Source organism: Rhinolophus hipposideros, assembly GCF_964194185.1.
Source record: "Rhinolophus hipposideros genome assembly, chromosome: 17".
In the NCBI taxonomy this organism is placed as follows: Eukaryota; Metazoa; Chordata; class Mammalia; order Chiroptera; family Rhinolophidae; genus Rhinolophus; species Rhinolophus hipposideros.
The window spans coordinates 54,001,088-54,018,779 of record NC_138063.1 but is presented as its reverse complement, the minus strand read 5'-3'; the positions used below and the strand labels follow the sequence as shown (position 1 = coordinate 54,018,779).

General features: G+C 43.7%; 1 protein-coding gene across 3 annotated transcripts; it reads right to left on the bottom strand.

Moving 5' to 3' along the window:
* Positions 1-1,938: 1,938 nt before the first annotated feature.
* Positions 1,939-17,404, bottom strand: PRELID3A (PRELI domain containing 3A). Of its 3 annotated transcripts, none has more exons than XR_013995260.1 (7): positions 17,270-17,404; positions 9,366-9,534; positions 8,428-8,517; positions 5,973-6,043; positions 5,765-5,867; positions 4,004-4,159; positions 1,939-2,909 (listed from the first exon to the last, which is right to left on the bottom strand). XR_013995260.1 is itself a non-coding variant. In XM_081078395.1 (7 exons), the coding sequence occupies exons 1-6, from the start codon at positions 17,299-17,301 to the stop codon at positions 4,035-4,037; spliced, it is 519 nt and encodes a 172-aa protein (XP_080934521.1). In that variant the 5' UTR covers positions 17,302-17,404; the 3' UTR covers positions 1,939-2,909; positions 4,004-4,034. The 3 variants fall into 3 exon arrangements, 1 of the variants encoding a protein (XP_080934521.1); XM_081078395.1 differs by having other exon boundaries at positions 4,004-4,088; XR_013995261.1 differs by lacking the exon at positions 5,973-6,043.
* Positions 17,405-17,692: the final 288 nt, after the last annotated feature.

Below are 17,692 nucleotides of genomic sequence, written 5' to 3'. Positions count from 1 at the left end.
GAGTTTCCAAAAGATTGATGTTTATTCTAATTAAGGTTTGGACTTTTCTCTGTTGGGAGGTTTTGAATTACTGATTAAGTTTCTTTACTGCTATAGGTCTGTTGAGATTTTCTATCTTTTTTTTGTTTGTTTCAGGTGTACAAAACAATGTAATAGTTAGACATTTCATCTCTCACAAAGTGATAACCCCCCCCCCCAAACTATTGCCCCTCTGACATCGTACATATCTATTTTCTATCTTTTTGAATCAGTTTCAGTAATTTGTGTGTTTCTAGGCATTTTTGTCCATCTCATCTAGACTAATTTGTGGGTGAATAATTATTCATTGTATTTGCTCATATCATTTTATTTCTGTAAGGTCTATAGAAATGTCCCCACTTTCATTTCTGATTTTTTTTTTTACTTGGAATCTTTTATTCTTGGTCAGTTTAACTAACAACTTGTCAATTTTTTGTATCTTTTCAATTAAAAAATTTTTGGTTTCAGTAATTCTGCCTTTGTTTTTCTAATCTGTTTTATCTCCTCTCTAATCTTTATCATTTCTTTCCCTCGTAAGCCATGGGTTTAGTTTTTTCTTCACTTTTTAGGTCCTTAAAGTTAGGTTCATTTGAGACCTTTCCTCTTTTTTAATGTAGATGTTTATACCTATGAATTTCCCTGTGGGCATTGCTCTCACGGCATCTCATACATATTCATATGCTGTGTTTTCATTTTCATTCATCTCAAGATATTTCATAATTTCATTTGTATTTTTTTTCTTTAAAGAACTGGTTGTTACAAGTATGTTATTAAAATTACACATATTTGTGAATTTTCCAGTTTTCTTTACACTATTGATTTCCAATTTCATTTCATTATGATCACAAAAGATACTTCATTTGATTTTAGTCTTTCTAAACTTACTGAGTTTTGTTTTTTGTCCTAACATATGGTCTATCCTGGAGAATATTCCACGTGCTTTTGAGAAAAATGTGTACTCTTCAGTTACGGGGTGAACTGTTCTAAGTATGTCTGTTAGATCAAGTTAGTTTATTGGATTATTCAAGTCCTCGATTTCCTCATTCATTTTCTGTCTAGATGTTCTATTTATTGTTGAAAGTGGATTACTGAAGTCTCCAAATATTGTAGCATTGTCTATTTCCACCTTTAGTTCTGCTAAAGTTTACTTTATATACTATGGTGTTCTATAGTTTGGTGTGTCTATGGTTATAACTTTCATATTCTTGATGACTCTTATAACAATTTTTTTTTTTAAGGAGGGTGCAGCTTACAGTGGCCCATGCAGGGATCATACCGGCAATTTTGGTGTTATTAGCACCTTGCTCTAACCAACTGAGCTAACCAGACACCCCCTCTTATAACAATTTTTGACTTAAAGTCTACTTTTTCTTCTGGTATTAGTATGGCCACCCAGCTGTCTTTTGGTTACCATTTGCATGGAATATCTTTTTCCCTCCTTTCACATTCAAACTATTTGTGTCTTTGCATCTAAAGTCAATCTTTCATAGACAGTATACATAGTAGGATCATGTTTTATCATCCATTCTGCCAAACTTTTTTCTTTTAATTTGTGAATTTAATCCATTTACCTTTAAAGTAATTACTCCTAAAGAAGCACTGACTTCTTACATCTTGTTATTTGTTTTATATAAATTTCATTGCCTTTTGTACCTGAATTCTTTCCACATTGCCTTCTGTTGTGTTTGATTCATTGTTTTTGTAGTATACCATTTTGATTCCCCGTTGGTTTCCTTTTTTGTATATCTTTTTAGTTATTTTCTTACTGGTGATTATAATTAACATCTTAAATTCATACAAATCTAGTTTTAATTGATACCAATTAAAATAGTCTGATAAAAATGAATGTAATTTCATTTTCAACTGGAAATACTATTATCAAACAAAAAGCATTATCTAAAGAAACATAGTGAAACACAGTTCTATTTATGAAGGAGGCCTTCTCTAAAATTTTTATAATTTGAAACATACTGAAAAAGGTTTTACATTTTACTTTTGAAAATGGGAAAATTAAAACTCCCAACTAGAAATACCTTGAAGCTGATAAGCAGAGTGCTTAAAATCACAAGCAGTGTTACTGCTATATTATAACAGTGGCTCTCCCTGTGGACACATTGAATGATGAGAAGCAACACAGGCCTTCAGCACTTGGGGTCGCTGGTCCCAGTATAGCAGGACAGACTAGTTAGTTGCAGGCCAAGGACAGAATGCTTTGCTCTCCTGACCAATTCTGTCTCTGATTAGAGAGCTCACGGTACTGTCAAACACACATGTCACCATCGGGGATGGACGCCCCTACTCTAGTGTGCACAGTGATGAGGGGAACAGAAAGGTGCATGGTGACACCATCTGAAGTGACAGATGGTAGTTAGATATGTGTGAAGAGACTGGCGGTGAAGACTGTCAACTAAGGGGCATGTGAGGGAAACGGGGAGTGATTTGAAAAAGAGAAAAGCTATTTAGTGAGATCCCAAGAGTTGGCAAGAAAGATCTGGGAGCTGTTGCTAAGGAGAAAATAGACAAAGGCACAAGAACAATCCAACTAAATGCTGACGGGGGCAGCTGGGCTGTGGGTAGGGCCGGCTCCTGGGACCCTGGCTCAGCAGTCAGGGAATATCAGAGTGGCGGTCTCATGGCCCTTGTCCTCCACCTGTTAGAGGTCTTCTTCCTCTCGGTCTCACTCAGCAACCAGGAGAACTCTGCTTATGCCTCGGCGGGACGTCCTGTCTGGTGAGGTCACGATGGGGAGCCAGGTGGAGGTTGTGAGCAGGCAGGTGGCAGACTCCAGCAGATTCCACACCTCTCCCAGACTGAGCCGGTGAGTCGGATTCAGAACTCACTTCTTTCTTCCTTTCTTTCCTTTCCTCTTTGATTTTTTTTGGGTGAGGCATCTGATTAAAGATTGAAGAAGTTTTAAAAAACAAGATTGAGGAAGTTTAGCTCTACTGTATGAGGAAATAGAATGTGACAGAGTGTACAATTCAAAGTGACACCATCACACACACCACACTGCCCACACTGACCATGCTCGCCCCGCAGGCAGGCTCTCTACATGTGGTCACTTAGTGCATCCATGAAGAAAGGCGACCCAGCAGCAGACCACAACCTTGGGTTCGAGGTGAAGGTGTCTGGCAAACCTAGGTTTCAGTGACTTAAGCAAAATCAGGAAGAAGTTCTTAAAGAAGTCTGAACCACACAGCGCTCATTTGCTGATTGGGGCACCAAACGTGCACACAGATGCTGCAGACACGCAGACAGACTGACCGTGGGAAGCAGGGCCCAGAGCAGCACAGTGCAGAAAGCCAACAGGGTGAGGAGTTTCAAGGCAGGAGTGTAAGGATTCCGTAAAGGGAGGGCAGCAGGAACCTTTGACTTTCTTATGAGGTATGAAGATGACTGCTGATCAATTAATATCAAATCAGTTCTGACAGTCCAGCCACTGCTGACCTAAGAAACCAAGGGATATTTGTGAAGCTCAAGGAGATGCTAAAAACGGCTTTTGCCACTAAAAGGAAACGGCCAGTGGCAGCCGCATGACTGGGTGCTGGCTTACAGTAAGTGAGGAGGTGTGCAGACTTTCTCCTCACTGCCATGATGCCACAAGGGCACAGAGTAGTCTTTAAAAGAACATGGCAAATGTTCAAGTCCTACCCAAATTAAAAAATGCTCTCATTAGCTCAGCTTTTAACGCCGGCCGGCCCTGCTAATGAAAGCCTCTTTACTATGCACAAGTTGCAGGAAATGTAACCAAGTACTTTCTTAGAGACAAGATAACAAGTGTTCAGATTTCCTGCCATGAAACAAGGAGATGAATTAGGAAGAGGAACCTAATGGTTTTTCTCACTACCGAGGACACTATGGAGCATAGGGCTAGAGACCCGCATGCAGCTCTATCACAGAAACATCCTTCCAGCACTTCACACCGTACACATTGTTAGCAAGTTGCTAAATTCTCTACTGGGTTAAAAAATACTGTAGTTCCCACCGTTCATCACAAGATGCGGGTGCAGACCCCGTTAGCTCACGGCGCTTTCAGAATTTTCAATTATCCACTCAATAGCAGCCCATCCCTGGAGCAACACAGAAAGATTTCAACATGGTGTAAGAAATCTGCCTCTCACTACAGATGGAAGCTGCAAGCCTGTAATTTAAACAACAGAAGAAAAGTGCTGCAGTTTTAAAGAAGACACAGCAGTAACTATTTGTGAGCAACCTTTCAGTGTAAGCAGGCAGTTTCTCAGCTCAGAAATAAGGTGGTATGTTATTCTGCCTAAAATTCTCGCACGAGGTTGGCACCCTTTATCTACCATCACCGCCTGAATGCAGGACAGCGGGAAGCAGCAGCCACCCGCATGGCCCCTCCATGTGCTGTCCTTAAGCTCAGCTCCTGGATCCCTGGATGAGCTGCCTCTTCATAGTCATGTCTTGTGCCCACCCTCAGGTCACCAGCATCTCCCCAGCTGACCAGGGATGCTGTCAGACGGTAACTAGAGCTAGGATAAGGCAGTGATTCCACATCAGGCCTTCAACACAGCAACCCCTAAGATAAGTGAATAAAAGAGTGAGTTGGCCACACTGAGTTTACCCTGACTTTTCTCATAAAAGCTCTGACATGCCTTTGGCCTCACCTACTATTCACTTACTCCTATAATATTTTTTTCAAAAACAATTAATGCTCCTGCCTAAGCCAGACCCTTGACACACAAAGGTCAGTAAGATTCTGTCTCCTTCCAGGAGGGCTCGTAGTGGGGACACGATGTGTGCAGCGTCAGGCACCTTGGTTCCCCCACCTTCCCTGAACTGAGCTAAGCTACTGTATATGTTTCTCAAATCTGGATTTTTCTTAAAAATGGGACAGAATGGCTCTCTATTAATGACTAGACTAAAGGCAAGCCATAAGTGGTTTTCCATTAAATTGTGACTCAAGCATCGTAGGAAGTACAGCTTAGACAGCATCGAACATCTCAAAAGTGAAGACTCATTTCTGACCAAAAACAAAACCAAACAGACAAAAAAAAATTAAAAACCAGGAGAGAAAGGGAGAGGGGAAGCGTCAGGGGTGGTGGTGAAGTATGACAGCCTGGGAAGCTGCGAGCCTGTGAGGTAAGCTACAGTAACGCCAAGGCCCTGCTCTGGCAAGTGGCGTTACCTTGAACTTCCACACATCCAAGCTGTCTCCATCAACTCTGCCGGAGTGCAGGGCATCCTGGACTCTGCGTACCGTCTCTGCCTCACTGAGGCTCAGCCCTCCCCCAGGGACTCCAGGGAGGATGGCCTCCTGGGTCCATCCTTTCTCCTCTCACCTCCATCACGCTCATTCCCCAATCCTGCCAGAGGGGAGACGCAAAGGTGGCAGCCACTCCAGGGAAACTTCGCAAATGGAGACATTCGCCTGAAGCCACATAACGCCTCTCAAATAGGAAACTACTGAAAATCCCAAATATACTGCCTGACAATGTAAGCACAACTTTTTGATGTGTGGGGTTTGTTTTGTTCACTGCGCCTACGATATTTCAGCTCTTTGAAGTGGTAGTTGCCTCTGCCAGGTTTACCCCACACTTTCCCTTCAGAGAGGCCAGTCTCTCTTGCCACAGGTTTGTAATGTAATCGTGGAACATGCTGTGGCATTACGAGCTCAGCTAGACAGAGAGCCCAGCACTCAGGATTTATGGGACGAGAAATTTCACCCCCTTATTCTGGCACTTAACAGCTAGAGCACACATAGCGCTCAGACTAACATCCATACCTTCTTTGCGTTGGATGAGATTGTGTTGGCCATTAAACTTTCCAGATAGCTGCCAAGGCTGATCCTCTTCACAGTGATGATGGCTTCTTGTGTGAGCACAGTCCTACAGAAGAGCAAGAAGAAAAGGGCTGAGCAGCCCTGAGGGGGGAGGCTCCACCCCACCTGACCTTGGAGTTCACCGTGTCAGTGCCAGCGGAAGATGACGTACATTTCAGGGTTCTCTGGATGGGGTGTGTACACCAACCTCTCATTCACCGACACCAAGTTTGTGAGTGTGATCTTAAAAACAGAAACAATGGCTTTATATTCTACTTCGCTTGCATTTCTTCCCAAACCATCTGCCCATACTCTTCCAACCCCAAACAGCGCTAACGGGAGCCAGAACATAAGAAATTCGTAGGTTCAGGAGGCACCACCACATTAACAGGGACACTGCCACCTGGCTGCTGCTCCTGTTGACTGTCACCTGCCCTCTCTCCACACCCCACCCAAGCCTGAGCTGGGCCTGCCTTCAAGGGACAGGTATCCCTCACTTTTTGAAAGTTCACATATGCCACTGCTTTTAGGATTGACCTACATTCATCCCCATTTTTGCTAACCAAAAGAAATCCGAAGAGGATCTTTGCTTTTATGAAAAAAAAACATGAAAAGCTAAAATAGCGTTCAGGGTTTGTTTTGCAGAGTCGTTCTAGGGGCAGCATGCACCCCAAGCAGTGGGCGTGGCCCTGCCAATCTCCTTCCCGGGAACTACACTCCGCATCTCAGCCACCACAGCTGTGCTTTATCTCCATTTACTCTGTGTACCGGTTAGCAAGGTGTGTCCTAAGGTAATTGCTTCTTCGCTTTATACCCTTTAGGCTTACAAAAAGTTTCATAGGCATGCTCTATTTTCAGATAATGGGAAAACCTGTTCTCTCAAACTGCCAAACCCTCAGCAGAAAAGGACAAAATATTGCTGGGTTAGCATGCAGGTAAACAAGCAAGAAGCTTCTCCCCCACCAGGGGCAGACCCTGGCTTGGGATACTGTGTCCTGGGGTTTCACAGGGCAGAGCCCTGAATCTACACAGACTGGAGAGCAAGTTGGTATAGATCTTACCTCCTCCAGTGCTAGCCCCTTGGGTACATTTTTAATCTTTTCCATTAAAACCTATTTAAAATAACACTGTCCCACAGAATTTTCTCTGATAAAAGAAATGTCCTATATCTGTGCTGTCCATTGTGGAAGCCACTTAACAGGTGTGCCTAATGAACACTTGAAATGTGGCTAGAGTGACTGAGGAGCTTTTTATTTTACATAATCCTAATTAATTTAAATGGAATAGCCACACGTGGTTGCCACATTGGCCAATGGAGCTCTAGAATTTTATCTTTGTTTAACTCAATTTACTCTTTTAGCAAAGAGCCAATTCCAATATAAGACCATTTTTAAAAAAAGTTTAAGTGGTCAAAAGCAATATAATCTTCCATCAATGATAAACTTAAAGCATTTATCTTTTGCTCATGTAATAATCTCTCACTGAAATCCTCCCCCTGGCTTCACTGTTCCGGCTAAGTGGTTAGCCCGGAAATCTCTTTCCTCCTATTGAGCGCAGAGTAATCAAAAGAGTCTTATTAGCTACACTTATTACAATGTGTGGAAATATTTAACAACATTAATGATTAAACTCCGATTAGCTGTTATCATTTTATGTGCAATGTTTCTATGTTAGGCACTGTATTTTATAAACCTTATTTCCTTTCATTGATCCTCATAACAATGCTATGAGTTTTATTTTTAAGACAAGGAATATGAGACTCAGAAAAGGTTAATAAGTAACATATCCAGTCGTACAACCATATAGTGATAATTTCAGGATATAGGTTCACATGTGTCCTACTCCAAGCCCTATTTCCTTGCCACTAGACCTTACTGTAGTATGAACTATTCCTCTTTACTGACAAGTAAGCTTTCCTGAAGGACAAAGTAGAATTTTCCAAGGAGAGGAGAGAGAACAGAATACATAAATTGTCAGGAATGGTTGATGGCGGGGACACCTGCCAGGCTCCCGGTGACTTGACAGCAGAAGGTCTGCCTGGGATAAGGGAAGGGGGCCATTGGCAAAAGTTGAAGATGGTATGCCAAGGACTGTAAGTAGTTCCAAACCTAACCTTCCAGCACACGGTGCCACAATCCACAGAGGGAAATTTTATAAAATACACCCTGTTCCTAGCCCATGCATTCTCTCCAGCCTGTTCTTTGAATGTGCATTAGGCCAATATGTTTTTTGATTGAGAGAAGTGAGAGGGGAGTAAAGGAGGAAAGTCACTTTTAAAGTTGCTAAATCCAAAGAAAAATAAAACTACTGCTAAAAATCATCTCTGCTGTTGCAAATCAGGATAGCAGTTATCTTGTGTGTGTGTGGGGGGGGGGGACTGGAAAAACACCCAATGGTCACATTCTGGCTCCTAATCTGTCTGCTGGTTACATAGGTGTGTTCAGTTTGAGAAATTTATCATTATGTGCATTTTGGTATACATTTATTTATTATACTGGAATAAAAAGGTAAGTAAATACTACCAAATAAGTTCAGTCTTTCTAAGAAAATAAAAAAAGATCACTTAGACATTACACACTATCACCACAAAATACCAAGTCCCTTTCTCATCTTAGGCCATTGCTTACATTGGTGGAACAAAGTTCCATTTTCTTTTCCACTGGATCCACAACAGAATGTTCTTTGATGTATGTCAAAGTCCTACTGGTTCCCAAAATCTAAAAAACAAAGCAAAACTAGCATAGTGATTGTGTTAAAACTTCATTTTGTAGCATGAGACAGAAAATACCATTTACTAACTCCTGTATCTACACAGCTGGGGATTCAGTGATGGACAGGCCCTGCGCAGCAACTTCTGGTGCTTCTGTTCTAGCAGGTGGGACAGACATTAAATGAATAAATTCAAGTACAGTATATGACAGGAACAAATGCTTTGGAGCATTTATTAAAACGGGGCTGGGGCAAGAGTGCAGGGAAGGCCCCTTTGCCAGTGGCACAGCCGGGGAGGGAGGGAGGGCACCATGCCGAGGTCTGGAGTTGACAGCAGGGACGACCACGTGAGGCCGTGAGAGGGCAGCCATCTGCAAGCCAAGGAGTGGCTGGAACAGACTCTTCCCTCGCAGCCTTCAGAGGAAACCACCCTGCCGGCACCTTGCTCTCGGACTTCCAGAGAGGAAACAAAGGCTTGTGGTTAAAGCCCCCGACCCTGTGGTGTTTTATTATGGCAGCGCAAGCAAATGGATACAAGACTGGCGTGATGAAGAGAGGATTCTGTGGTGGCGTGGGCTGAGGGTGGGGGACCCTTGTCACATGTCGGAAATGAACAGTTAAAGGAAGTTTACTGAGGAACAAACCATCTATTGGGCTTCCCAGAGATACCAGGTGGGCACTCTAAGTGAAGGCTTTCATTTCCTGCAGATGGGTGCCAGCCAGGGCAAAGCAGGTGTAGCTAGGGCGATCGGGGGAGCAATGCAGGTGTAGCCACGGCCACGCAGGTGTAGCCGGGTGAAGCAGGTATCAGCAGTGGTTGTGCGGGTACCACTGGGGCAAGCAGCTGTGGGCTCACCGCTTTTACGAGGCCGGGCAGCCCCCACTCGGTGCTGAGGAGGCGGTGGCTGTGTAGCCGGCCACGGCAGTCCACACTGCGCTCAAGCACATCGACTCCCATGACACACGGGTTCATCGGATTCGGGTACTTCCTCATAGCAGCCTTGATGACTGTGTCCCATGGGTGGCTGGCAGGAAAAATATAATCACCCAGCATAAGTAGACAATTCCTACGGTTTGTAAAGTATGCCAGAGTGGCACTGGGTGCAAGAGATGCTGTGTGCCACAGAGTGAAATGAAAATCATTGTTTGCTGTTATTAAATGTTTTTCTTTTGGTTTTAATTAAAGGTATATTCAAACAAATACATCTGAGGAGTCAGGCCCCAGACCCAAATCCTGGATCCTGTGATCCTTTGGGACTGACCAGGGGCCATCAGAAGGCTCTGCCACCAGGCCTCAGTGGGGAGCTGGTGCAAAGACAAGGCCTCAGGCCCCTGGCGGCTATGCTCACCAGGTCTGCATTCCTAGCCCAGGAGTCTCCACTCAGAGGCCTCATCCCTGGGGGCCCTTGGCCGAGGCACTTTCCTTCCCTCTGGCTCAGCACTTTTCTGTCCCAGTACTTCTCCTTCTGCCCTTCCTCCAGTCCATACAGAGGCAGAAGGCTTCAGTTTGGGACTTTTGGGCAGTGAGACAATTCTCCCCATCCCCTGCCTGTCACCCTGTGCTGTTCCATGGAGGGGGTGGAACACTGGGAAGTTGGCACCATTTTTGCCTCTTGCTTACACTGTTGCAGTGAATGAAGGTTTGGGTATGACTTCAACTTGGGCTCCTTGTCCTAATTGACCACCTCAACACCTGGCAGCTCGACACTGTTCTCACAGAAAAACACACCTGCCTTGTGCATATCTAGAACAGGCCATTGCTCCCAGCTACTGATGCAATATGAAGAAGCAACTACTTTGTTTCAATTTCTAAGTGGTACATGACTTGAAGTGGCCACATATTTTTTCTGGTTATAAAAAATATGGGTTCAAATTCTGAAAAGAGAAAGAAAGGTTTCTTCTTTTCAAATTCTGAAAAAAGAAAGGCATGGAGAAATAAAGTCACCCAGAATACCACCTTTCCAAAGATTTTCCACTTTTCCAGTTTGTGTAGGAGTCCCCAAGGGTGTTCTGTGCTCTCCCTGAGGCTTCTCCTGGCTCCTTCACTGGCCCTGAGCCCTTGAGGTGAAGAGGTGGATACTTGTATCCCTGTTTTGTTTCCTGTCATCAGAGGTCCCAAACTAGGTACTCGTTGCCTCACTACTTTCCCCAGCTCAGTGCTTGTTTAGGCTCAAAACCTCAGACACAAGTCTGGTGGGAGCCAAGTCAGGTGCCATCATGGTGTCTTTAGGGTAAACCTTCCCCAACAGAGCTTACTGTCCTAATTCTTCCTTCAGGATGTATGTGCTCCTAGGAAGCATCTGAGGCCCTGCAAAGATGTCTCGATGACACTATCATTTTTCCAGATGTACACAGGCACATTTAAATAGCATGTGTAGACACAGTCCACACTCAAGAACTAGACACACACACACACACGTGTGCACACACTCTAAAAAAATTAAACTGGGATCATGCTCAATATATGAACTTATCATCTGCTTTTTATATTTAACTGATGATGAACATTTTCCTACATGAAAGCTATTTTCAGCAATGTGATTATAAATAGCAGCACACTAGGTCATCCTGTGAATATTTATATTTAACCATTCCCCAATGGTAGGTTATTTAGATTGCTTCCAATTTTGCACTGTAAAATAAAGACAGTAGTGAAACATGTATGTACACTAGTCTCAACAAACCTAGTTTTTCCTTAGGGTAAATTCCTAGAAATGGAATTACTAACTCAAATATCAAAGGTTATGAACATATTGAATGTTCTTGTTCCATATTTGATGTCCTTTTAAAATAGTATAATTTATTGACTGTTAATCTACTTCATCCTCACAAAACTCTCGTCCCAGGTCAAAACGTTAGCAACAGAGTCCAGACTAGAACCAGGTTTCCCAGCTCCCTACCCTATGTTCTTTCCATTACATTCCATGGCCTCTAAACTGTCAGAGCCTGGTCTAGAATCCCTTCTCTTTAACAAAGAAATGCTTCTTCAAACCATGGAAGCATGTTACTAAGTTAATGTGTTCTGGCTTTAACATAAAGAGATGAAGAAGCAGAGATCTGGCTGGTCCTGTTCACTCTGTAGGATACAGAGAGGGAGCCCTTCTCTGAGGAAGAGCTGTCAGGGACGTGGTCATCTTGGGAAGGAAGGAGAATCTAGAGATACGTGAAAGCAGAAAGGGTCCTAGTTATACAGGCAGGCCTTCTCAATGAAATAAGCTGTGAGCCTTGTAAGCCAAGTTCCCAAGGGTTGTTCTCGTAAAAACCATCAATCTAAGAATAGGCTATGCCTTTTAAAATTACTTAAAAGTCAAAGTTGAGGAAGTATTTGTATTAAGCATATCTCACACAATAATGCTTCTTTTATATAGAAACCTTGCATCTTTCTAGTGATTTAAACTAAATACAACCTGATTAAAATACTCACGTAATAAATAATTCCACTAATTATAGAAGGATAACCACAAAAGTTAATATCAACAGAATAATGGAAGGAAAGGGTAAACGGTATTTTTTAAATAACAAAGTTTGAGTACAGCAAGTCAGTATCACACAGTTCTTGGTTAAAGAAAATAGTCCAACACATTCAATTGGCAAAACCTGAGAAGTCTGGCAACATCAAGTGTTGGAGAGGATGTGGGAACATGGGACGACCCAAACTGCTGGTGTACATCGGGTGGCACAATCCCTGAAAGTGCAGATTACCTAGAGATGGGGAGAAGATGAGACCCACCTATCAGGGTTCTCAGCTGCCTGAGTTAGGCGCACAAGGAATTGCTGAAGTTTATCCCCAGGAGGAGCAGTCCACGGCTATGGTTCGTGGTGGCAACAGTGGAGTGGGAACCCCTCCCCATGATGGCAGGCCTCTGTACTCCACTGCAAGGCGGCCACATGGAGCACAGTGCTGGTGCCAGGAAGGTGGGCGGATTCATTCCAGTCCCACACTATGGAGTGGGAAGGAATAACCAAGGCTTCTCTCTATGCACTGTGACGTTGTCAGAAAACAGGAAGTGGGATGAAATTATAGGATATCTGGGATTTGCTTAAAATAAGATGGAGGAAGAAGCAGTGGGTGTGGGGATGCATGAAACCAGACTGGCTGCAAGAAAGCAACTGTCAACCTGGGAGAGCACTGAGCGCTTATTATTCTAGTCTCCACTTTTGCATACTTTTGAAATTTCCATATTAGCAAGCTAAAAGGAAAAAAGAAAGTAAAGAGGAAGGTACCCACAGACAAGGCAAAGTGCTGCTGCACCCTACCCAAAGCGACTGTAGGCCCAGACTAGTGGTTCTGAGTGTGGTCCAGAGGTTCCCAGGCCCTTTCGGGAGGTCTGCAAGGCCAAAACTGTTTCACAGTCCTACTAAAGCATGATTTGTCCTTTTCTCCCCATTGACATTTACACTGCAAAAGCAGCAGTGGGTAATTGCTGGCCTCTCCCCACAAATGAAGGCCAGAGCCCCAAACCGCAGTCGTGGTCACTGCTCACTGCTGTGCACTCAGGAAAACCATGCCAGTGTTTCTTAAGACTATCCATGATAAGGTTGGTGCAAAAGTAATTGCAGTTTTTGCAATTATTTTTAACTTTTTAAACCGCAATTACTTTTGCACCAATCTAATAGTAAAATTATTCATTTGGTTACATCTAGACCCGAGAACTTTTAATATTGTGAGTCAGGGCAGTAGGAAGGGCGCGTGGAGTGTTTCTGCTGCAAACAGAAGTCCACAGAGGCTGGGGAGGTGCTAGGCAGCTGTTTGGGTGGCGGGCCCAGCTGGCTGCTTCTGTCCATGCAACACTTCTACTTGAAACAACTCAGGGACAAACTTTGGTTATTCAGACTGCAGTATTTGGCAGACATTTTCTCGAAAATTAATGAAGTAAGCCTATAATTTCAAGGAAAACAACGTAGTATTTGTTGCCAACAATAAAATTTGAGTGGCAAGTGAAAATTGGAATTTTAGAAAACTTGTATTTGTTCCCATGAACTTGATGACTGCCCCATACTGTAACCTGGTGAACCCATATATTCCAACTGACCAGTGCAAGATGCCACAAAATCACACATGGGTGAAAGACCCACTCAAATCACAGGACAGGCCAATTACTCGGGTCATTATGGTTTCAGATTTTACACTGAAACACCTTGAGCAACTAACACTTGTTTTGTTGTATAGCAAAGAACAGTCACAGTAACTTTAAAAAACTATAAAATACTCATACCTTTTCCAACTGGGTGTTATTCACATACTATGTGAAGCTGGTTTTATTCATACACTTCAACCAAAACAATAGATTGTAAAACATTGCATGCAGAAGTAGATATGAGTTATCAAACCATCTTTTATTAAGCGAGACATTATAGAAAGTAGAAAAAAAATAAACACCCTAAAAAACACTGCTAGTCTTCTTACTAATTTGGGGGTTTGGGGGAAATAAAGGGGTTTTTTTAAATAAAAAATGTTATTTATGTTATATAATGGGTTTATTGTTAATTTTAATGCATTAATAAATATTTAATATCTCAGTTTTAATTTCTAATATGGTAAATATTGATAGCTATAATTCATATAAACAAAAAAGTATTTGGGGTTCCCAATATTTTCTAAGAGTATAAAGAAGTCCTGAGGCTGAAGAGTTTAAGAACTGCTGGCCTATGTGGGTCCTTGATTAAATGAACCAGAAATATATACAGAGGTGATCACTAAAGAATGGTTTGTAATATGACTGGGAAAATTTAATGTCCTTTGAATAAGAGAAAGGATAAATTGTAACATTTATACAATGGAGTATTTGTATAGCTAATATATATATATATATATATATATATATATATATATATATACATATATATATATATATGCACAAAACACACTCAGATCTCAAAACCATACCGTTGAGAAGGGAAATTGTCAAAACATCTGTAGAAGATGATGTCATTGATTTCTATTTTAAAACAACAAAAATATTACATATTGTTTATGGATAAACACACAATGTAGTCCAATGGAATATGCACCTTCAGAAGGATACCCCTCCATACACAATTCACAATCTTGAGAGAGAGGGGTAGAGCACTGGGGAGGTGCTTCAACTCTTATCTGTAATGTTAATTTCTCCCATTTAAAAAAAAAGGTGGGGAGAGGGGCATTTTTCCTCTGCTCCTGGCTAGGAAGCAAGCCTGCTTTAGGGCATCATCTCCTCCAAAGCCCTTACTTTCTGAGATGGACATTACCAACTAGACACTTTTCCTGGTAGCTGGTGGAATCCATGGAGTGTATGGCCTTGAATTTCTGACGAAAATGTACTTGGATTGGCTTTGTTCTTAAAGTTTATATAGGTCTACCTGAAACCTAATCAATGCTGTGAAAATGAAATTTATAAACCTGTCAACTTTTAAATGCCCCTTTCTATATTTTTATATTTCAGACCTATATTTTTCATTACTATTTAGATTATCTTAAACCCTGCTTAGGTACAACACACATGCTAATTGTGATGGCTTTCCCAAAGGGTTCTCCATTTTGTAGGCATGTTTATATTACTCTCCAGGGTTTTATAAACCCCTGGGGGGTTTCTCTGGGATTGTGGACCAAGAAATCTTGATATAATCAGAAGTTTTTGTGTCTAATTTTTTCATGCTTTTCCAGAGCAAATTAATTTTGACCAAATATTCATCTAATAGCACAACAAACATATATAAAAAGAAGTATCCATAACCCTCAAAGAGAAAAAAAATCAGGGATTTCAAAGGACTCAGCAAGAAAACTCCACAATAAGCCCAGCCGGAAAGGCGGGCTTCCCATTGTGCTGTGCCACGACATAGTACTATGTCATTTGAAACCAGGAGGCCACAAGGGCCTACCGACATTGTCCTCAACCAGCTGCACTCCACATTTGTCAATTTTCATTATGGCCTTTTGCTTTCAACTTTGAAAATCAATGGCAGGAGATCAGTGTCTAGTCCACAGCAGCTTGGAGATTGATTAGAGTTCTTTTGGCGGGTAGCCACCCTCATTTTGGAAGGGCGTCGGATCTCTGTGAGATTCCTCAGCCCCTCACTGAGCACCTACTATGTACCAGGCACTGGCAGGGTGTCAGAGATACAAAATGGATGAAGTACTGATATAGTCCACCATACGGATGGACTTCAAAAACAATTATGCTAAGTGAAAGAAGCCAAACACAAAAAAATGCATATTGTATGATAATATTTATATGAAATAATGCAGGAAAGACAGATCTATAGCAACAGAAAGCAATTAGCAGTTGTCTCTGGCTGGGAATGGTAATGGCGAGTGTCTGTATATGGGCATGAGGGGTTTTTGTAGGATGATGGACATTTTCTAAAACTGGTCTGTGATGATGGCTGTACAACTCTAAATTTACTAAAAGTTATTGAATTGTACACTTTAAATGGGTGGATTTTATCAATAGTGACTTTTCACAGCTGACAACTCACTTCTGCTTGTAAACCAACATTTTACGAACTTCTAGGGTAGTCCTTGTCCACTGTTCCACCAGAAAACAGCCCCACTGATCAGACATCTACCTACAGTAGGCAATGGCTTAACTTTTCCCCTCAGCATCCAGATGGTGCCAATTATGTCCCATCCTTGGGAGAACTGAGAGAACAATGTCTGGAGTCCTTCTCACTGGGGCTTTCCCTGAGTCTCTCAGGGAACCCCAGTTCAGAAACGCTGCAGGCTGTACAAAAATTGACACTAAAATTAGATCCTATCAAGTCTAAAGATTTCATTAAAAATAATTTAGAGGTTTTAATCACTTGATACATTTTTATTATAATTTTACATAAAAAGGCCAAAGGGTGACAATTCCATTTCATGCAATTTTTAATTTTTTTAAATTAATTTTTAATTAGAGTTAACGATATTTTTTTCAAAAAAGAAATGTTTCTCTAAGTAGGATCGGGGTATTTAAAAATCTTTATTCCTTTAAAAAATATTAAAGAATGATTTCAGAGTGTCACTGATGGGTGACTTAAATCGAAGATACCATTTAGGTCACGAAGGCACTTTTAAGCTGCTCCCCGTTTTCCAGCTAGCGTGGAGGCCTTCCATGCCAGAAGTGCATTCCATGCCACAGCCCCCCCCCCCACATGCTTGCTCCATATCTTGCTTTCTCCCAAGCTTCTGGGCTGCTGTGGACCGTTCATTCAAAAAACATATGTGGGATCATTTGCTCTGCATAAATCTCCGCAAAAGACCGGGCCACTCTTCGGTCCTCCAACATCCCTAGGACCCAGTGTCCCTGGCCCCAAATGAGAACAGGGTGGAGGCGATCTCAGGCCTGCTCTGGGTGGGCCGAGGGGTGCGCACTGCCACCTTTCCGGCCCCTCCCTGCCGCGTCCACCCCACCAGGGGCGCCCCGCTCTCAGCCCCAGCGGTCGCGCCCTGTACAGCCAGCCGGGGTGCACCCGCCGCTCCGCCCTCCGAGGCTCCCAAAAGGAAAGGCCGACCCCTCCCCCGCGCCTCAGCACTCCCACCGCGGCCTCCGTCAGTCAGGCGGCGCCTCCATCCAACGGCACTGCACCGTCTGTCTACCCAACGACGCCTCTAGAAGGGACAGAAAGCCTGTGCCTCTTTTTAGGAGGCCGAGGCACTGGTCTGGGAACGGTCAGCGCCAGGCTGGGCAGGGTCTGCGGGGGCCAGGTCTGGGGTCCGGCCTTTGTTGGCCTCCCCCAGCGGCTCGGGGGCCGGAGCCGGCGCCGGCCAGGACCCCACAGCGGCCCGGAGCCCGACCTCACCCGAACACGTGTTCCGAGTTCCAGATCTTCATCGCGCCGGCCGCCCGCCGCGGGGCGCCGACTCCGGGCTCCAGACCGAGGCGCTCGCGGCGGCTCCACCCTCGGCGCGGCGTGGGCGTGGCGGGGGCGGGACGGGGCGGGACGGGGCGGAGCGTGAGCGGGGCGCTCCCGGCTGCCGCCAGCCTGCGGTCACCTGACCCTGCGAGCTGCGCCGGCTAAAAATAGGGATGCGGGAATCTGCTGCTTTGGCTGACTCAGCCTGCGCTGAGGCCGGAGGTGCGCCGGCAGCGCCCGCTGCAAGTGAGGGGGGGGCGTGCGGGGCTGATTCTTCTAGTTCACGTTCTCCGAGTTCTCTTGAAGCCCTTTCTGGCCCGCCGGGTTTCCACCGTTAGGAACACAAAATCTGCCAGCCCCAAATATGGT

Coding starts and splice junctions, on each gene's coding strand:
- PRELID3A (XM_081078395.1), bottom strand. CDS start 17,301: ATGAAGATCTGGAACTCGGAACACGTGTTCGG. Junction 8,518..9,365: donor TGCCCGGCCTCGTAAAAGCG/GTGAGCCCACAG, acceptor TTTGTTTTTTAG/ATTTTGGGAACCAGTAGGAC. Junction 6,044..8,427: donor TGGAACTTTGTTCCACCAAT/GTAAGCAATGGC, acceptor TCTGTTTTTAAG/ATCACACTCACAAACTTGGT.